A 19,791-nucleotide genomic window follows, 5' to 3' on the forward strand; every position below is an offset into this window, starting at 1 on the left:
TATTCATGAATTTCCATTTCAATACGTCCTCAAATTAAATTATACATTTCTAAACCGGTCGAATCCCACTTTTGCTACATTCTTTAACCAAAGAATAGTGTGATGTATGTACTGATAACAACATTTCTAAAGTATTTTCTTAAGCAGGCAAAGGGATGGGAATGGATTTGTGGCATTTTTATAATATTTTAATTTTTTTTTATTTTATGACTTTTAGTGACATTTTTGGGAAAAGCGCCACTAAAGAACACGACTTTTAGTGGTGTTTTTGGAAAAGTGCCGCTAAAAGTCAGGTTTTTTAGCGGCGTTTGTGGGGAGAGCATCGCTAAAGGTCAGGTTTTTTAGCGGCATTTGTAGAGAAAGCGTCGCTAAAGGTCATGTTTTTTAGCGGTATTTGTGGGAAAAGCGCCTCTAAAAATTATGTTCTATAACGACATTTTTCACATAAACGCTGGCAAAATTTACCGGCGTTATCTATAGTGGCGTTTTTTATGGCGCTTATCAAAATGCAACCAATTGTTTTAATAGGCCCAAAAAAACGCCGCTAAAAACCTATTTTGCTGTAGTGAATCGTGATACCTCCAGCAGTATAGAAGATTAATGAGGCCATTCAATGGTATTGCTACCTCTTTTTTGGGTATCACGATATCCACCTCTTAAGGAAGACCCTCAAGTTCAACACTGCCCGTGATATTGTGATATCCTTTTTTGGGTATTGCGATATCACCTTCATCAGAGAAACAAATTTAGACAAAAAGGGCAACCTTTGTCTACTCAACCCACCAATCACACAAGGCCTGTGTAGAGGCAATTTTGGCATTGAAAAGTCATTAGAACATCCTTCAAAAAAGCTAAAAAATGCTGAAAAGGAGAGAGACACATTTTTAGCTTAGTTTTAGGTTTAGTTTTCTTTAGTTTTTCTCTACACTTTTCTAGGGTTTTATTTTTCTCTTCTTCTACCTTAGATTATAATTTTTTTTTTGAATTTACTTATTGTGCTTGATGTTTTTTATGTTAGTTAACATTGTAGCTAAGATTTATTTACATTTACAGTCCCTGTACCTTGCTTCCAAGACTCTTTAAGTTTTAGTTTAATGCATTTCAGTTTATTTCATTTCAAATATGTTAAAGCTTGTTTCTTTTGTGTTTCTTGCTTTAGATTTCTTTGTTAAATGCTTTTGGTTTCATACTATTTAAGTTTTCTTACATAAAAATCTCAACTATCATATTTTTCTCAAGTTTTACTCTTATGGCTACTTTGTTTTCCATTATTATGTTTTTTTTTTTTTTAACTTTAACCATGTGTAGCTAAATCCTTAAGAAGGTTAGTTGATGGAGATGTGGATAAACTAAAATCTTTTGGACAAAAGGCTAAGTCGTAACAAATATGACTAATTTGAATAGAATTAAGAACTTAGGTAGTAATGCCTCTAAGGGAATATTAAGATAAAGTGAGACCGGAAGGTATCTTGTCACGTACCTATTCGTTAGTCCCGGATTAATCGAAGAGATTAGAAGATAAATCAAACCTAATTCGTCTAAGTGAATAAAATTGAGATCGGAAGATAAAATGTAGCCACTTGGTTATTTACGTGATTTATGTCCCTAGTCCGAGATTTGGCGAACCACATCGAAGTCAGCCAAACCCCATTAGTCATTTGCTAGATAGTCCCCTTAGTTTACATTTATTGCAATTTATTGCCTAGAGTAAAATATTTAATTTTCTAGAAAACTTATTTTATGAATCACCATAATATGAAATCATATTAGTAGCCACTTAGCCTCTATTGTGTATGATAGTTATTTCTCAATCGCATCTTCCTTTGGGTTTGATCCTTGGAATACTTTGGTGTTTCATTATAACACTATAAATATTACAACTGACCTGTACACTTGTAGTAAAATCGAACCTTAAAAATTGTTTCATAAATTAGTTGTTTTAATGCGCACTTATGCAACCGATCAATGAGTACATGCAAAACCTACTAGAGACGTTCGTTGTGTTGCGAACTCACAACATGAGGTTGAATCCTGGTAAATGTGCCTTCGGTGTAAAAACTGGTAAATTTTTGAGCTTCATGGTCTCGGAAAGAAGAATTGAGGTTAACACAGAAGAGATTCATGGCATCTTGGATATACCTTCTCTAAAGACAATAAAAGATATACAACGTTTAACGATTGCGCTTAATAAATTTGTTTCACGGATGGTTGATAAATGTTTGCCTTTCTTTGAAGCCCTGCGAACTATATTCTCATGGATCGAAAAGTGTTAGACAGCCATTGAAAAGCTCAAAATGTATCTTACATCCCCACCACTGTTGATGTCGCCATGCGTGGGAGAAACCCTCTATGTTTATTTGACGACCTCAGAAGAGACAATTGTAGCTATTTTAGTTAGAGCAGAAATTATTTGCCAATTCTCGATGTATTACATTAGTAGTATTACAGAATAACAAATTAAGGCATCCGTAAGATACGTTCATACTTCCGGGCTCATCCTGTTGTCGTTATGACGAATCAACCCATTAAAGACATACTGTTCAGAGCTGATACCTCAGGGAGAATGCCAAATGGGGGATTGAGTTAGCAGAGTTTGGTGTGGACTATGCTTCAAGAACTGCGGTAAAAGTGCAGATTTTGGATGATTTTATGGTCAATGCTCTTTTCAGAAATCTACTAATCTTGCAGGTAACATGATTTATAATATGAAATGCTGGTTTGCAAAATATTAATAGAATTATACTCATTAATATTTTTTATCCTCTGTGAGAACTAACTAATGAAAATTATACAACCAATTTATTACCTCTTATGATGGCATAGAACAAGGACAAATTTCTTTTCCATTGATTATGCATGATATAGTAGTTAATTCACCACAGAAGGGTGTGAGTATGCCTGATAGCTTAAAAACTTGAAAGGTTTATGTTGATGGCTCTACGAAAAAGTTAGGATCAGGAGTGGGCGTGCTTTTAATTGATCACGATAACAATTAATGGCAATATGGTCTTTCTTTTGGCTTTCAGGCATCCAATAGCATAGAAAAATATAAAGCCTTGATATCGGGATTGCAATTAGCTCACTAGTTAGGGGCTAAGGAATTAGTGTTGCATACAAATTCCCAATTGGTTGCTAAAAAGATAAGTGGAGAGTACGAAGTAAATGAATTGATTTTGAGAAAATATCATTCTATAAAAGCACAACTATATACCAGATTTGAAAAAGTGAAAGTGAAACAGTTGTCAAAGAAAGATAATACTCGAATAGACGTACTCTCCAAGTCGGCGTCGTCTGTTATATTGAGAAAAGAGGGAAAATTTTGCTTGAGTACAATGACGTTCCAAGCTATGACATGCAGCAGGTCTGTACTCTGGATCAGAAGGACACGTGGATGACTCCTGTCATCTGAATATTGCGAAGGGAAGAAACTTATATTGATAAAAGGGAGCTCATTAAATTACAGCGCAAAGTTGCGAGGTATGATATTATTGTTTCTAACTAAATATATATGAATTAACAACTGATAAAGATGTTAAATTAATTACCATCTAATTAATGAATGAATTGTGCCATTTTTAGTTGATTAAAATAATTTATTTTATTGTATAATTGTTAGGTATACCCTTTTAGAGGGTATACTCTATAGAAAGGGGTATCCTCAGCCGTTTTTGTGATGTTTGATGCATTTAGAAACTAATTGTGTATTGAGAGAGATACATGAAGAAATCTGTGGAGATTATTTGGGTGCTAGGTTACTTGCACAAAATTTTTTTAGACAAGGGTACTACTGGCCAACTATGTAGATGGATGCGCATCATATGGTTCGCACCTACAATTCTTGTAAAAAATATGCTCAGGTCCAAAGATCACCAATGGTGTTATTGCAAGTCATGTCGAACCCCTAGCCATTTGTAACTTGGAGAGTTAACATTCTAGGCCCATTCCTTGTAGTTACAGCTCAGAAAAAATTCATAGTGGTAGTTATGGATTACTTCAGCAAATGGATAGAAGTTGAAGCCTTAGCTACAATTACTGAAAAACAGATAGAATCTTTCCTGTGGAAGTCTATTATTTGTAGATTTGGTTTCCTACTTAATAATAACAAATAATGGGACGTAGTTCCAAGGAAAATTTAAAATTTTTTACAAGGATTTACATATTGCTTTACCTCAAAGCTCCGTCAAGACTCCCCAGACAAATGGTCAAGTGGAGGCCACAAATAAAAAAATACTGACAGCTTTGAAAAAGAAAGTAGATAACGCCAAAAGAGCTTGGTTGAAGGAACTATCATCAATTCTCTGGGCCTTACAAACCTTACCTCATACAGCTACTAGAGAAACCACATTCTTGCTTGTTCATAGAGCAGAGGCAGTAATCCCTGTTGAAATAGGTATACGCTCATATAGAATGCTATGTTTTGATGAAACTGCTAACTAAGAAGCCTTAAGACTTTACCTTGATCTTCTTAATAAAATTAAAGAAACGAAAAAAGTCAGGTTTGTTGTGCGAGCTCAACAGGTGGCTTGCTATTACAATTCCATGGTGAGGAATAAATAGTTTCAGGTGGGTGACCTTATTCTCATAAATATTGAGGCTAGCCTTCCAGCAGTACAACAGGGAAAGATGGCTCCAAATCGGGAGAGGCCTTACAAAATGATATAGAAGGTAGGCTATAGAGCATATAAGTTAGCTAAAATGGACGACCCTATTCTTCCGTGAACATGGAATGCCTGCCATTTGAAGAAATACTATGTATAAGCAAAGTTTTACTTTAATAAATAAGTATTGTTTATAGATACTGATTTTACAAAGGTTAGCTGATTTAAGATCACAACCTATTCATCTTTGAGTTAGCCGATTTAAGATTGCAACCTATTCATCTTTAAGTTAGCTGATTTAAGATCATAACTCCTAAACAATTCAATGACCTACATTCACAGTTGATTTTACAAAGGTTAGCTGATTTAAGATTGCAACCTATCCATTTATGAGTTAGTTGATTTAATATCGCAACTTTTAAACAACTTGACAATTTGCATTTGCAGCTAATATTATAAAAATCTAGTTAAATCCAAAGTTAAAACTTAGGTTTTTTTCGAATGTATAGGCTTAATGCCATAACTTGTGATTGTTTACTTGTGTGCCAATATACATTCGCACTGCTAACATACAATGACTCCAATTTATGACCTAATTGCGATAATTTCAAAGCTACGAATAATTACTCTAAGTGAGTTATCTTAATTGTTTTCATTACTTAGTATGCTTATGATTATTGTGTGGTTAGGTAATAAGTTCAAGTAACTAACAATCAAATACATTATCATATAAACAAAAAACAAAGATTTTTATCTCTTAAATTATAACATCTTAAATTAAGGCCTAGTCGGAACAGTGGTTTCGAGACCACAAATCTGAGATAGAAATAATTATTTTATGATTTTTATGAGGTCCATGATAGGTATGCATGCTTGTGTAAAAATTTCATGGAGAAATTCTATGCATAAAATGTCCAATTGAACCTTAAGGACCAAATTGAATAAGATGCAAAACTTGTGTTCTAGAAGCTTCAAGCATGAAATTGCTTTAGATTATAAATTAGAAGGTCCTAATTAGCAATTTTACCAATTTTTAAAATTTTGGACAAAAATGAACTTGCATAAAAAAATTTGAAAGAAATGCCTTTAGGGCATTTTGGTCAATTAGTAATAAAATAGTAAAAAGGGAAAATTAAAGCTCATCTTCTTCATGTGACTGCCGAAATTTCTAAGGTCTCCATAGCTAGGGTTTTTGACATTTTCAAGCTCAATATAAGTGTTCCCTAGCCCATTTTAATGTTCTTTACATTTTTGAAGATCTCGTAGCTTGATTTACCTATTTCCACCCTTATTTTGAAGTAGGGTTTATGTTTAAAAATTTTACTCATGTGTGACATGCATGTTTTTTGATGTTTAATGAAGGAATATGTGAGCTTGATATGTGTTTAACATCTTTTACTAAGTAATTTTGCATGAAAACACCTAAAAAGGACTAAATTGAAAAAGGTGTAAATTGAGTGATAAAAATCTATTTTTAATGAGTAATGTGGGCTATTATGAGTACAAGGAAAATTCGGCTAGGCTTGAGTAACAAATAAAATACATGCATTTCATTTTAAGAGCCTAGGGACTAAATTATAAATAAGTGAAAAGTTAGGGATAAAAAGGTAATTTTACTAAAGTGTAAATTAGGGGTCGATTTGAACAATGTGATTATTAAACAAGTTAAATTTGGTGTTATAGATTAAGAAAAACGGAGTCCAGACCTAAATCGAGAGAAAAGCAAAGTTTTAGACTAAAATGTAAAGTTAGCAATATTTTGGGACCGAGGTAAGTTGTGTGTAAGTAATTCAACAATTTCATTATCACGTATTTAATGCTTGGTGTTGTATCAAATGTGTGTATATGGCTTTATGGAATTTGACTTGAGATGATTCAACAACAATTTGATGATAGCTTTGTATCTCGGAAATCCCAGGTGACCCTAAGGAATACTTAGGATTTGGATATCATGACACCATGTTTTATGAGATCCCATGTAAGACTATGTCTGGGATATGGCATCAGCATCGATACGAGATCCCATGTAAGACCATATCAGGGATATGGCTTCGGTGTCGTTAAGTGATTTCGTATAAGACCATGTTTGGGACATGGCATCGATATGAGGTCCCGTATAAGACCATGTCTGGGACATAGCGTCGACACTGAATCGAGACTTTGTATAAGACCATATCTGGGATATGGCATCAATGTGTAGTTCCATGTGACACCATGTCTAGGACATGGCTTTGGCACCCTATTTGGTGTATGATAATCCCAAATGTCCTTCCGTAGTGATTTCGTATAAGACCATGTTTGGGACATGGCATCGATATGAGGTCCCGTATAAGACCATGTCTAGGACATGGCATCGACACTAAATCGAGACTTTGTATAAGACCATATCTGGGATATGGCATCAATGTGTAGTTCCGTGTGACACCATGTCTAGGACATGGCTTTGGCACCCTATTTGGTGTATGATAATCCCAAATGTCCTTCCGTATTCAAGTGGTTCAACAGGCCATTCAAGATCAAGGTTAAGAGATAGAGAAATATGAATAAGCTATGAGTAGTACAGGTATGTACGTAAACCTCATGAGTATGAAATTCGATTCATGATGGAAAAAATTAGCATGAGTAAGAAAAAGTAAGATAAGTTATGAAGTTTAATGACAATAAATGCTCACTATGTCCATTGTGTGTAAATTGCTAATGTTGTGGTAATTAGTAGTATGTTTAATTCATGAAATTTTATGATCTATGTTGTTTATTAGTTACATACAACTTACTAAGCTTTATGCTTACCCCCTCTCTCTTTTCCCTTTTTCTTCGCATCGCCAAGCTAGTTCGGGGATCGTGGACGTCGGAGCTCAAGTCACACTATCAACAAATCTTTTGGGGTATATTTGGTTTAATACATTTAAGTACGGCATGTATAGGGGACTTAGTATTTTGTTATATGTGTCATATTGGTTAGCCAAAGTGATGGCTCATATTGGTATACTAATTCATTTTGTATATGGCCATGATGTAAAATCCCGAAATAGGGCTTAGTCAGAACAGTGGTTTCAGAACCACTAATCTGAGGTCGAGAAATTATTTTGATACTATTTTGGGTATAGCATGATTATATGAGTGCATGAAAATTTTGGTGAATTAATTTTAGCTATTGTGAGCTTAATTACGAAAAAAGACTAAATCGCATAAAGGGAAAAAGTTTTATTTTATTACCCAAATATGTTAAATAGCTAGAGAACCATAACTAGGGGTCTTTAAAGAGCAACTAGACCCTTAAAAATGGGATGGTTGGCTATAGGGGACAAAGATATTGAAAAGTCAAAATTGGTGGGTATTAGGTGACTTATTTGGTATTAAAATAAAACAAAAAAAAAAAAGTTGTCAATCTTTTCATCTTTATTCTTCATCCACCGAAAATGGCAGCAAAGAGGGGGCTTTGAAAGCTCAAAAATATCAGCCACTTATATTCCTTGCAAGTAAATGATTTAGATAGCGTTTCTTGATGATTTTTGCATTTTTAGGACCCTTGTAGCATGAGCTAACTAATGAGGGGACTATTCTGCAAAATGGTTGAATGTCTAGGGTTTTTCCATTTGAATATTTATGTTGTTTGATGAATTTTTATGAAAGAAAATGAGTTATGGGTGTGTAATAAACAACTTTTGTGAGAGAAGTTTGCATGAAAACACTTAAAAATGGCTATTTTGTAAAGTTGTAAAATAAGTTGTAAATGTGTGAAATAATTGAAATTTTGAGTTTCCATAGTTATAAAAAGAATTCGGCTGGGCTTGGTAAAGGAGGAAATTTGATAAAAATCAATTTACGAGCCTAAGAGCAAAATCATAATTTTTGTAAAGTCTAAGGGAAAAGAGGTCATTTTGCCAAATTGTGAATTATAGAATCTTTTAATTAATGTAATGATTAAATAAATAAATTTCCTCATGTTAGATCAAGAAAATCGAGATTTGGGCTTAAATCGGTAAGTACAAGGTTATGGACTAAAATGGCGTAATTAGCTGAATTTGCATTCGCGGTAAGTCCATGTGACTAAATAAGCATGTTATCCATGTTGTTGTTAATATACTTGAAATCTATCTTGCTTTGGTTATATTGAATTATATGTTGATGATATTGAGTATGATGAAAGTGATGCCAAAAATTAAAAACATTCATGTGATGGTAAAATACATTAGAAATTTGATGGAATATGATATCCCATAGAAACGAGTAAGTTGTACGTAAATAATGCAACTTAGTCGTATCGATGCATTGAATGTTTGATTTCGCATATAAGGCTTGAATGCATCTATGAGTAATGATATGATGAGACTTATCATGATAAACTCCCGGTTGAACCTTAGGAATAGATTGGATAATCATGCCATAACATTTGGGTGATATGTGCGCTAGTGTAAGACATGTCTGTGACATGCATCGGCCGCATTATGAGAGCCAGTGTAAGACATGTCTGGGACATGCATCGGCATTGAGACAAGAGCCAGTATAAGACATGTCTAGGACATGCATCGGCCTCGAGATATGCAAGCTAGTATAAAACCTGTCTGGGACATGGCATCGGCTTGACATGTGTCAGTGTAAGACCTATCTAGGACATGGCATCGACCCCGATAGATGAGAGCTAGTATAAGACATGGCATCAACCTCGATATATGAAAGTCAGTGTAAGACCTGTTTGGGACATGGCATCGACACAGATAGATGAGAGCCAGTGTAAGACCTGTCTGGGACATGGCATCGACACAGATAGATGAGAGCCAGTGTAAGACCTATCTGGGACATGGCATCGGCCTCGATATACGAAAGTTAGTGTAAGACCTGCCTGGGACATGGCATCGACTTAGATGTGTGAGCCAGTGTAAGACCATGTTTGGAACATGGCATCGGCATCGTACCCTATGTTTGAGGCTTAGTGATTATCCTATAGTATTCCAAATGGTTCAATGGGAAATTTAAGGTTTAAGCCGCAATGATAGAGCTTATGGCTATGTTGTGAGTGGTATAGGTACTTACATGAAATTGATGAGATGTGAACTCAATTCATGTTGTATGATCAGTAAGGAATGAATATGAGCATGTTGAGTAACACAGGTATGTATGCCAAGCTCATGAGAAATGATTTCGGTTTATGATGCACATTTGGTGGAGATGTAAATAGGTAATTCATGCCTGTGAGAATGATTTTGTGATGACCTTGTGATTATAGGTCTATACTTATGATGTATAAATATGTATATTTACCAATGTAGTGAAAATGAATTAATAAGGTGTGATAAACTTAGTATCATTAATTTACACTAAAACAATTTTAGGCAGCAGCAGTAGTCCGAATTTTAAAATCCATAAAAAAATTGGAAATCGAATTAGAGATTGAATAAAATATGAAATTAAAGCTTATTTAGTCTAGTTTCATATAGAAGAAACGGTGTAAGCAAAAGAAGTTCATATTATGAGATATTTAAATTGTTACGAGATAGAGCCAGAATGATTTCGAAATCCCTTGTCCTGATTTTGGAAAATCATTAAAAATTGTACAAAAATAATTATGGGTTAAAATTTATATGATTATAATCCTTAATGAGTATATTTTCAAAAAAAAAAAAGAACATCATTCGAATCCCAGGTGAGGAGATAATTAATTTTTAGTAAAGAAAGGTTGAAGCTGTCAAACAGCAGGATATGGGAGAATTTGAAGAATAAACTGTACTAATTGGTTATACCAGAAATTCTGAAAATTTTATGGTAAGAATATATGTGTCTAGTTTCTGGTAAAATTAGCATATCTTAATTTGGAGTTCCGTAACTCCAGATATAAATAATTTAGTAACTATAACTCGAGAAAAAAACTTGACCTGAACATAGGTAAAAAGGTAATTATGATAGTATTACCTTGAGATCATGTTGTAAAAAGCATATTGATAAATTGCTTATTATTTTCATATGGACTTATTAAGCGTAAAGCTTACTCCCTCCTTTCCATTTCTTTTAGCTTGTTAGGTTAGCTCAGGGTTGGAGTTCGTCGGAGGCAGCATCACACTATCAAGTCACTACCTTTGGAATAATGAGGCATATATTAGAAATTACAAGTGAGTGTCATGTATAGGGATCTAGTTTTATGACATGTGTTATGATGCTTTGGACAAATGCATTGGTTTATATTAAGTTATATGTATATGGCCATGAGATGTGGCTCATATTGATTATGGCTTGTAAACCTAGCTATTCATGTCATGTCTAATGTTTATGATGTGATTATGCTTGTTTTCCATGCATGGTTGGTAATATGAAATGCGTGTTGGATATATGCTCTATGACCATTTAAGGTGATCATAGCCATATAGTAATTGTATGTTACAAGAACAATATGACAATGGTTGAATATTAGTACTCGAGGGATAAGTTGGTAACTTAGCATAATGGTAAAAGTGGTCATCAAAATGACGGGTCTTATGAACATGAATTAATGAATCTAGACTTGGTATTTTATGAGTAGGTGCACTACATGTAAGAGGACATATCAGTGTTATGAATGTGTATTAATAAAGGGTGTTTAATCATTAAAATGATGCCATGATTTGTGATTTTGATGTGCATAAGGCTGTAAGGGATTATGGGTAACATGAAGGCTTGGAAAATAGCCTAAATGTTGGCCACTCGGGTTAAGGCACGGTCATGTGTCTCAACCGTGTGAATGACATGTCCTGGAGACACGGGTATGTAGCCTGTCCGTGTGGTTCGATTTGCATGTTGACGTCATAAATAGAGAGTTACATGGCCTGAGGACATGGCCTGAGGACATGGGCGTGTCCCTATGTCCACACGGGCGTGTGACTCTGTATCATGGGAAAATTTTTTAAGTTTTCCCAAAACTTTCAAAGGTTCTCGGTTTAGTCCCTAACTACTTTCAATGCATGTTTAAGGCTTTGTAGGCCTGTGTATGGGACATTATGCATGTGTATGAAAAGTTTTGATTTGAACAAAATTTTGTAACCTAGTTTTTGCATGCTTGTGAACGATTAAGTCCGGTAATACCTCGTACCCTGTTCTGACGTCGAACACGGGTAAAGGGTGTTTCACATGAAGTATGGCTCATATTGATTATTGGGTTGTAACCCTAAATATTGATGCATGCATAAGATGTGTTATTACCCTAAAGGTGTGTGATGAGTTAGTTGTTGACACCAAATGATAAAATATGGAATCTATACTTGATGGATGATTGATGCCACTCGGTTGAGTTATAGCATGGTTTAAAGTGAGGTAATGTTTTAAATGAACCTAATAAGTTATGAAGTCCCAAATATGTATACTTTGGCATGTAATTGTCATGCATGAGTTAAAGCTATGGATGTTTAAGTAACCCATTTATGCCATGATAATTTCCATTGACATATGTGAGTGTGCATGTGTTAGTGATGGTGGCAAAAGGGCTTGGAAAATAGCCTCAAAGTTGTTCACAAGGGTAGACACAGGGGCATGTGTCTAGGCCGTGTGTGACACACGGTTAGCCCCATGGGCGTGTTGTCCGGTCGTGTGTCCCCTGTACCCTAATTTTGCAAGTCAGTATGCATGGTAGTAAACACACGGGCAGAGACACAGTCGTGTGTTTCAACCGTGTGGAAGACACAACCTCAGGACACGAGCGTGTGCCCAAGCCGTGTGAAGTCTGCACCTTAAATGTGAAATTTTAATTTGCTACATGGCCTAGCACACAGACTTGGCCGTGTAACCTTTAATTAATGCTGACATTATAAACAGAGAGTTACACGGGTTGAGGACACGGACGTGTGAAATCCACGCCACCTACCCACACGAGCGTGTGACTCTCCCAACTTGGAAAATTTTTTCCAAGTGTCCTAAAATTTTTAGAAGCTTTCAGTTTAGTCCCAAACCACCCTTGAAGCATGTTAAAGGCCACGTGGGTCGTAGAGGGAACATTGTGTTTATGTTTGAACGTTTTTAAGATCGGATGAAATTTATAAGGCCCGGTTTACTTTAAAGTATATGTTAAAGACCAGTAATGCCTCGTACTTCGTCCCAGCATAGGACACGGGTAAGGGGTGTTACATAAATCTTCAAAGCCAGCATACTGAATACATTACAAGCAATGAAATAGTCAGTTATTATCTGCGCCTAAAGAGTTAGCTGGTCCATCATCTCCTCCTTCATCATCTCTTCGCGTTCAATGTCCTCATTTCCATCTATAGGAATAGCACTAGTATCAATAGGCTTCTCAAGAGCAGAGCTTGTTTCAACAACATCAACAATAAAAAAATTTGACGAATTTTTTCACTTTGCTGCGAACTCCTCCTAAACTATCCCAGAATGAAAATAGACATCAAAATCTAGTTAAGTACTTGTTAGCTCGGTAAGGGTATCAAAGTGTACTTTTTGTTCCTCAAAAGGTCCCATAGAAACTTGAGCATGAAGTAAAAAATTAGCCTTCAAATCAGGTAGATAAGCATCTAAGTTTTCCATCGGCCCTTTCTTATACTGCTCCATAGCTCTTCATGGATCTTTGTTAAGTTAGCAACCACAGACTTGTGATCTTCATCTATTTTCTTTAAGCTAGCTTTGAGAACCAGTTTATTTGCTCGTTCACTTGCAAACACACCGTGAAGTTTCTCAACATCCTTTTCAGTAGAAGTAAGATGCTTTTGTAGTATATCATTGTGCCATCGTAATATCTTGTTTTCTTCATCCAGTTTCGCATAGAGCTCACATGCCTATGCTAGTGCCACATTTGTAGAATGATAGTCATTTTCAGTTTCCATCCTTTGGGTATCACCTTTATGAACACCTTCAACCAACCACATGCTAGCCATACAGGCCCCATTTAACAATACTTGTAGAGAAACTGCTAGCTCTCGGAACAAAGGCCTTCTAGCGTCACTAGACGATACATCAGGGCAAAATAATATTTTTGTTTCCTCCAAGGCATGATTATCCTATTATTTTCTCACTTCATTATGTTTGAATAGAAATTTATTCACATTAAAGTGATCATGCCATGGAAATAGAGTCCCTATTTTACTGCCAATGGTGTTATATTTCTTAGAACCCCTAAGAGGACCATGATTAACTATGACCCCAAAGGTGTTAGTGTTTGTTGGCATCAACATTTGTGAAAAGTGAATAGGAGAAACTGTTGGAGGTGAGTTTACAATGGGCTCCGTTGTAATGAGAACAACAATATTAGAATTCCCAGGCCGATCACCTCTTTTTTTTTTGACAAATCTCCCCCTGAACTACCCTCAACCTCACTACTTAAAACATTGTTCCCAGTCCCCACAACAATTCTCTGCCTTTTTCTAGTGTTCGCATTACCTTCATCAGCAGTCGTTCTAGAAAGACCACCACGAATACTCTACATATACGAATGAAGGTCTATGTACTCATCAATCTCTCTTGATAAGCTTATAGACTCCTCGGAACTATCTTCAGTGCCTTGAGCTATTCCTACACCACCAACAATTAACATAAGTGTGTTCGCACCAGCCTGTTCGTACATTGGAGGCTGTGAAGGCCAAAGGCGGGGCTTTAGTTTACAAAAGCTATAAAAGTAGTTCATAGGCTCGACCCTTAGCTCCAAAAGTATAAAAGCTAACTCATCGTCCGCCTTGTATTGTCTTCAGTGCCTTAAGTTGTTCCTATACTACCAACAATTCTAACATTAGCATTAGCAGTTAACATAAGTGTGTTCGCACCAGTCTATTCGTGCGTTGGAGGCTGTAAAGACCAAAGGCAGGGCTTTAATTTACAAAAGTTATAAAAATAATTCTTTGGTTCAACCTTTATCCCCAAAAGTATAAGAGTTAACTCATCGTCTGCCTCGTGGGGCCACGCAAACTGTGCAAGAACAAGTCCAACTGTGTTGGTGTCAGCTCCATCATCTGCATCGATTTGCCTCCATCTATTAAGGCTCAAATCCAAAAGACAATGCTTAAAGACATTCCTTACGATTAATATTTCTTCTAAATCCAGAACGTAACTTTGGTGAAGTCTGTAGTACTGTGCCCAGCCCATCTCGATTATAATATCTCGCCTTCTAGAGCATATATTTTTATTAGGAAAAGACCATCTTATAGGAAAACCGAATCCATTTCTCAAATTATACTGAACTCGAATGTATTTGTCACAATTAAGACGAAGGTTGCTACATCTATTAGGAATGATGGTTTTTGCATCCTTACGATGAGAAAAATAAAAAAAACCCATGCGAACCCTTCGATTATAGGGCTTCAGTTGGTATGAATTTTGAAATACGGTGATAAATGAAAACTCTTTGCGCCAAAAACATTCTATGAAATATGCTACGACCAACCACTAAGAGAAACTAGATAGTTGGTCAGGAGCTAGTTGGCACTCACCGAGAAGGTTGCGGAAGAAATAATGAAGGGGCAAATGAAAGCATGCTTCTAAAACGTACAGGAAGAGTAAAAAATTGTCATCATCGATGTCGTTCAGGCAATGTTAACCATCGGGAATGGAGAAATCATACGCAAAATTCAGAATTCTAATTCCAATGGAGAAATTATACAAAAAATTCAGAATTCTAATTCCATGAACGGTGAGGGCATGATACATTTATTCCTATTTTGTGGTACAGACATAGCTGTTGCCCTCCACCGCATTCTATAGCTCCTGTTGTCACGAGTAGTTATCCAAATTAACATGACCGCTACCCTTAGTTCTAGTCATACTCTACCGAAGAAAATAAAAAGAAAATTGAGATTCTCAAAAAGATTACCTTTGATTATCATTTGAAATTCTTCTTTCAAAATTTTAAATTCAAGCAATGTGATTGCTAGGGCATTGTTACCCCCTTTTTAAAGAGGGTTTCCTTCACTTCAGATGATTCGAATGCCCAATGGTGAAAAACCAATCACATGTGGATAGCAATATTTTTTCTATACACGTGGTTTAATGAATGTTGTACAGTAAAGAATAAGGTGTACTCAGAAAGATTATCATTCCAATTTTAGTCCACTTCTAATTAGGTTTTAAAAAGAGTCACTATATAACTCTTTCTTAGAACCAGAAGGGAGACAAATTGTTACAATGTCCATTATCTTGGGTCTAAATGGTTCGAATCCGAATGGATTCGGGTCTGATTCCATTGAGTTTGCATGATGTGTTCGTAGGTTGGGTTCACGTGGCGAGGTGTGATCGCAGGGTGTGAACAATAATCCCCTGCGAGGTCACGCACGTGGAATCACACATGGGGCCACGTAAACACGTGTTAAGTCTAAGATAAGGTACGTGTCCACATGCATGGAGCCTATCCAATATGTCATGCCAGTGAACAGTATCCGTGTCATATAAGTAGGTCGGCACCATCCTTTGAGAAGATAAGAGAGAAAAATAGCTCAGCAAAAAGTATACAAAAATAATAATAAGTATATGAAATGAATATACATCAAAACTTATGTAATATAATTTGTATCATATTAAATTTTATGAATATATATTTTCATTTAAATATAACATCAAAATATATAAAATTGTCGTACCATATATATATATATAAATTGATATAAATATGCGAACTATAACTTTATAGCAGCAGCAAGTATTTTGATGTCGAGGTCCCGACAAAACAATGTCATAAGGCCACACATATCTTATAAAATCTGTGTTTTGTTAATGTCAACGTCTGATCTGTAACGTTCTCAACTTTGGCCAATGGGTGGTTGGAAGTTGAGCTGTGCGTGGGTCAGGCAGCGCTCCTCTTCCAAAACCAAGTTTCATTCTTAAACCCAATTTTTTGGTAGGTCTAATTCGACTAAAAAAATTGGTTTCTTCGTTTAAAAATATTTTATAGTTTTATATTAAATTTAAATTTAAAATATTTTTTATTAGTTAAATCACAGCAACCCTAAACCTAGAAATTTTTATTCAAAATCCGGTCCATGGTTATGAACTACTCTAGTTGGAAGATATCTAATTAAATAGCAAACCACGATACAAAAGATAATGTAATCTTTTGCAATGTGTTCCAAAGAGGCAAATATAATATGCAAATGAAATGAGATTATATATAATATATGAATGTATTGTTAAAATTTTAATTTTAAAAATTCTTAATAAAATTTAAAATTCTGTAACAATATATTAAATATAATATATTTTAAAATTATATGTTATTGTGATATCTTAACTTATTCCGAATATATATTAATCATGACTAAGAAGTTAATTTAATGTACCGTTTCCTTTACGTTAGTATGTAATTAGGCGAACTAAATCATGTATTACATAATCGAATTCATCTCCACTGATAACTCCTACTTGATAATTACCACCCTACTTTACGATTTTAGAATTTTTTTTTTCATTTTCTCTCTCATAAATTTAAAGCTAAAACAACACGCTCAAACATCCCTTAACAAAAATCTAAAATAAAGCAGATGCATACAATTTAAAATAAAAAAAAAAACAGCAGCAAATAAATAATACAGCACTATCTAGGGTGCAAAATATTTCTACTATTAATTAAGTTAAATATACAACCTTATACAACCAAAAAACTATGTTTATGCTGCAACTTACAACCCTTTTTTCTTTTTCTTGTCTTATAAGAAAACTTTCAATCCTATATTTCATTAAAAGAAAATTAAATCTTAATCAACTTATTCGTTAAAGTTATTTAAGGATTTGGAAGTAATTAATCTATAGTTGAAATCCAAAGCAAATAATAAAGGTTAAAACTATGTTATCCGGATTGGAGCAAATTAATTTGGTTAGGATTTATTAACTATTCCTTCGTTCCCTGCCAAGATCAAGTACTTGTCTCTTCTGGTAAGCCTGGTGCAACCAAAACCCAGTGCTTTCCCAATCTCACTCTGCACATGGTTAGCTACATCGAACCTTGATCTCTCACCACCACCAAGAAAAGAGCTCAACCCATATACACCATCAAGGACTCGTACGTTGTAGCTTGGACGTGGGTTCATGATGAAGAAAAGTGGGTCCAAGCATTTCAGCCCACCCGCTGTGGTACCGTAGAACATGCTAACATGGCTGTCCATTGCAACGGGAACTATATCATCGCTCATCTCAGTGAACAAAGGGCTGAACCTCAACAGATAAGGCTCCCTACACGTGGTTCCTTCTGGGCAAACAACTAGGTCCCCTTCATTCAACATCTTTTCCATCATTTTGCTGTCTTGATCGCGGTCCCTAGCTAACCTCACGGTCTTGATCGGTGCTAACAGCTCCGACACCCTGCTCAAGCTGTAAGTGACGGCGGTGAGTTCCTTTTGTAATGAAAAAGACAGGTAGAGTGGGTCCAGCAGGGTTTTATGGTTGCAAACGTAGAGGCGGCCTCTGGTTTTACGTGTGTTTGAGCTTCGGAGCGATGGGTTGGGAGAGAGGGAGAGTTGGAACCCTGAGTAGGCTAATATGGGGATTGAAAGCCTGTAGGGAAGCAATATGCCGGAAATGGCTCGGATCATGGAAAGGGTGATACCGAAGGGGAGCCACATGAACATGGCTAGGGTGGCTAATGGGGTCGGCATGAAAGCCAGTCTCCCATCGTGGAAAATTAGTGGTTTTAGGTATTCATCTCTCCTTATGCGTTGCCAGCTTCTTTTGTCGGCATTTCTCACAAGGTAAATTTCCTGTTGCACCACAGATGCAATAAATTAGCTAACAGGTAATCGTTATAAATGGAGCGATAGGTACAGGGATAATTGCATGCATAAGTCCTCAAACTATGGTCAAATACTAAATTAACCCCTAATCTTCAAACCATTGTAATTGATTCCTCAAAGTATCTCTTTATCACCAGCTTAATCGTTGCTTTGGACACTAAATTATAGCTCAAATACATGAATCAAATTAAAAACACATTAAATTCTTCAAGTGTTTCGATATTTAAATTGATAATTATGTTAATAGAAAATATTTTAAGGAATCACAAGTTTAAATTCAATGAAAAATTTATACCATAGATTAAACATGGTTTGATGTGATTAACCCTATATTATATATAATTTTAAAAGCGGCCCAAAGCAATTTTGAAAGAAAGGGAATATGTAGAAGAACCTCAAAACATACCTTGCAATGAGAAGACAACTGATATTGAAGTGATCCCTTGAAGCCACTTATGCCAATAACATCACAATTTCCCAACCCTTGGCTCCCAATTATTGTCTCCAAAGCAGCATTGCTCTGTTTCTTGTCTTCCATGACACCCAAAAAGTACCCACGAAACACCTTCACCTCCCTACCAACAACAAAATCAATGTCCAAATAATCTCTCAAGAAACTCTCGATCATCACTCGAGGGACATTGCTGAACCCCACTTTTTTACCACCTTTCTTCAACACCTCAAGCGTTTCCACCGCCACATCCTCTAAAAAAAACTTGGGCAAAACAACACTCCCAACCCTGAAACTCTTCGTCTTTACCCCAAAGAAGCAAACGAACACCATTATCTTCAACCTCATGTCTTCGCCAACAAGGCATAGTAATGGGTATGAAAGAATGAGGATAAAAGCCCTCAACAACCCTCCGGCTTCAAAGGCCACCAGCATGAAGTAAGGGAACAAAGATGGCGACTTCAACAATGCATCTTCTACGTTGAAGATTAGCAGGGTTTGGTCCTTTGACAGGTTTGCTTTGTGAGCAAAAGATGGGTACTTGTGGTATAATTTGCCTTCGTTTGCATGAATGTTGCTCGCAGTTCTATGGAAAGTTTTGGGGTTTTTGGATGGTTTAAAGACAAGTCTATAGAGGAAGAAGAAGAAGGAAAAATAGTTCATGAAAAACTTAGCCATAGTGTTTTTGGTTGAATGAAATTAAGGCATAGGGAGATACTTTATATATAGAGAGGGAGAGAGAGAGAAAGAGTTGAACACGATTTTAGCATTTTGCCCTCAGTGACATGCAGAAATAAAACACGGTGACTATAGAGAAAGTCCAAGTTGCAAATGTTGAATAAAAAAGTAAAAGCATCGATGTCAAGTAAGCAAATATTAATAAAGGTTAAATAAAAATTAATATGAAACGAGTTTGAATTAAATATAAATTCATTTTTAAAATCGTAAATGAGATAATTAAATTATAGTAAGGAGTAAAGTGATGTTGGATAAGAATGTATCAATAGCGATAACATAATAGTAAGTTGATCATTTAACGAAATCAAGAGAGGAGTGGACTAGTCAA

The 19,791-nt window shown here is 35.6% G+C and overlaps 1 protein-coding gene across 1 annotated transcript; it reads right to left on the reverse strand.

The window, feature by feature from the left end:
- Positions 1–17,087: 17,087 nt before the first annotated feature.
- On the reverse strand, positions 17,088–19,494 carry LOC108459589 (probable glycerol-3-phosphate acyltransferase 3). The gene is made up of 2 exons (XM_017758992.2): positions 18,681–19,494; positions 17,088–18,241 (listed from the first exon to the last, which is right to left on the reverse strand). The coding sequence occupies exons 1-2, from the start codon at positions 19,401–19,403 to the stop codon at positions 17,363–17,365; spliced, it is 1,602 nt and encodes a 533-aa protein (XP_017614481.1). The 5' UTR covers positions 19,404–19,494; the 3' UTR covers positions 17,088–17,362.
- Between the last annotated feature and the right edge of the window lie 297 nt (positions 19,495–19,791).

The sequence above is a fragment of the Gossypium arboreum genome, chromosome 8 (genome assembly GCF_025698485.1).
Source record: "Gossypium arboreum isolate Shixiya-1 chromosome 8, ASM2569848v2, whole genome shotgun sequence".
Taxonomy (NCBI): Eukaryota; Viridiplantae; Streptophyta; class Magnoliopsida; order Malvales; family Malvaceae; genus Gossypium; species Gossypium arboreum.

What these genes read in the sequence shown, in the direction of transcription:
- LOC108459589 (XM_017758992.2), bottom strand. Translation starts at nt 19,403, where the DNA reads ATGGCTAAGTTTTTCATGAACTATTTTTCCTTCTTCTTCTTCCTCTAT. An exon ending in AGTTGTCTTCTCATTGCAAG is followed by an intron (nt 18,242 to 18,680) that starts GTATGTTTTGAG and finishes GTGGTGCAACAG; the next exon opens with GAAATTTACCTTGTGAGAAA.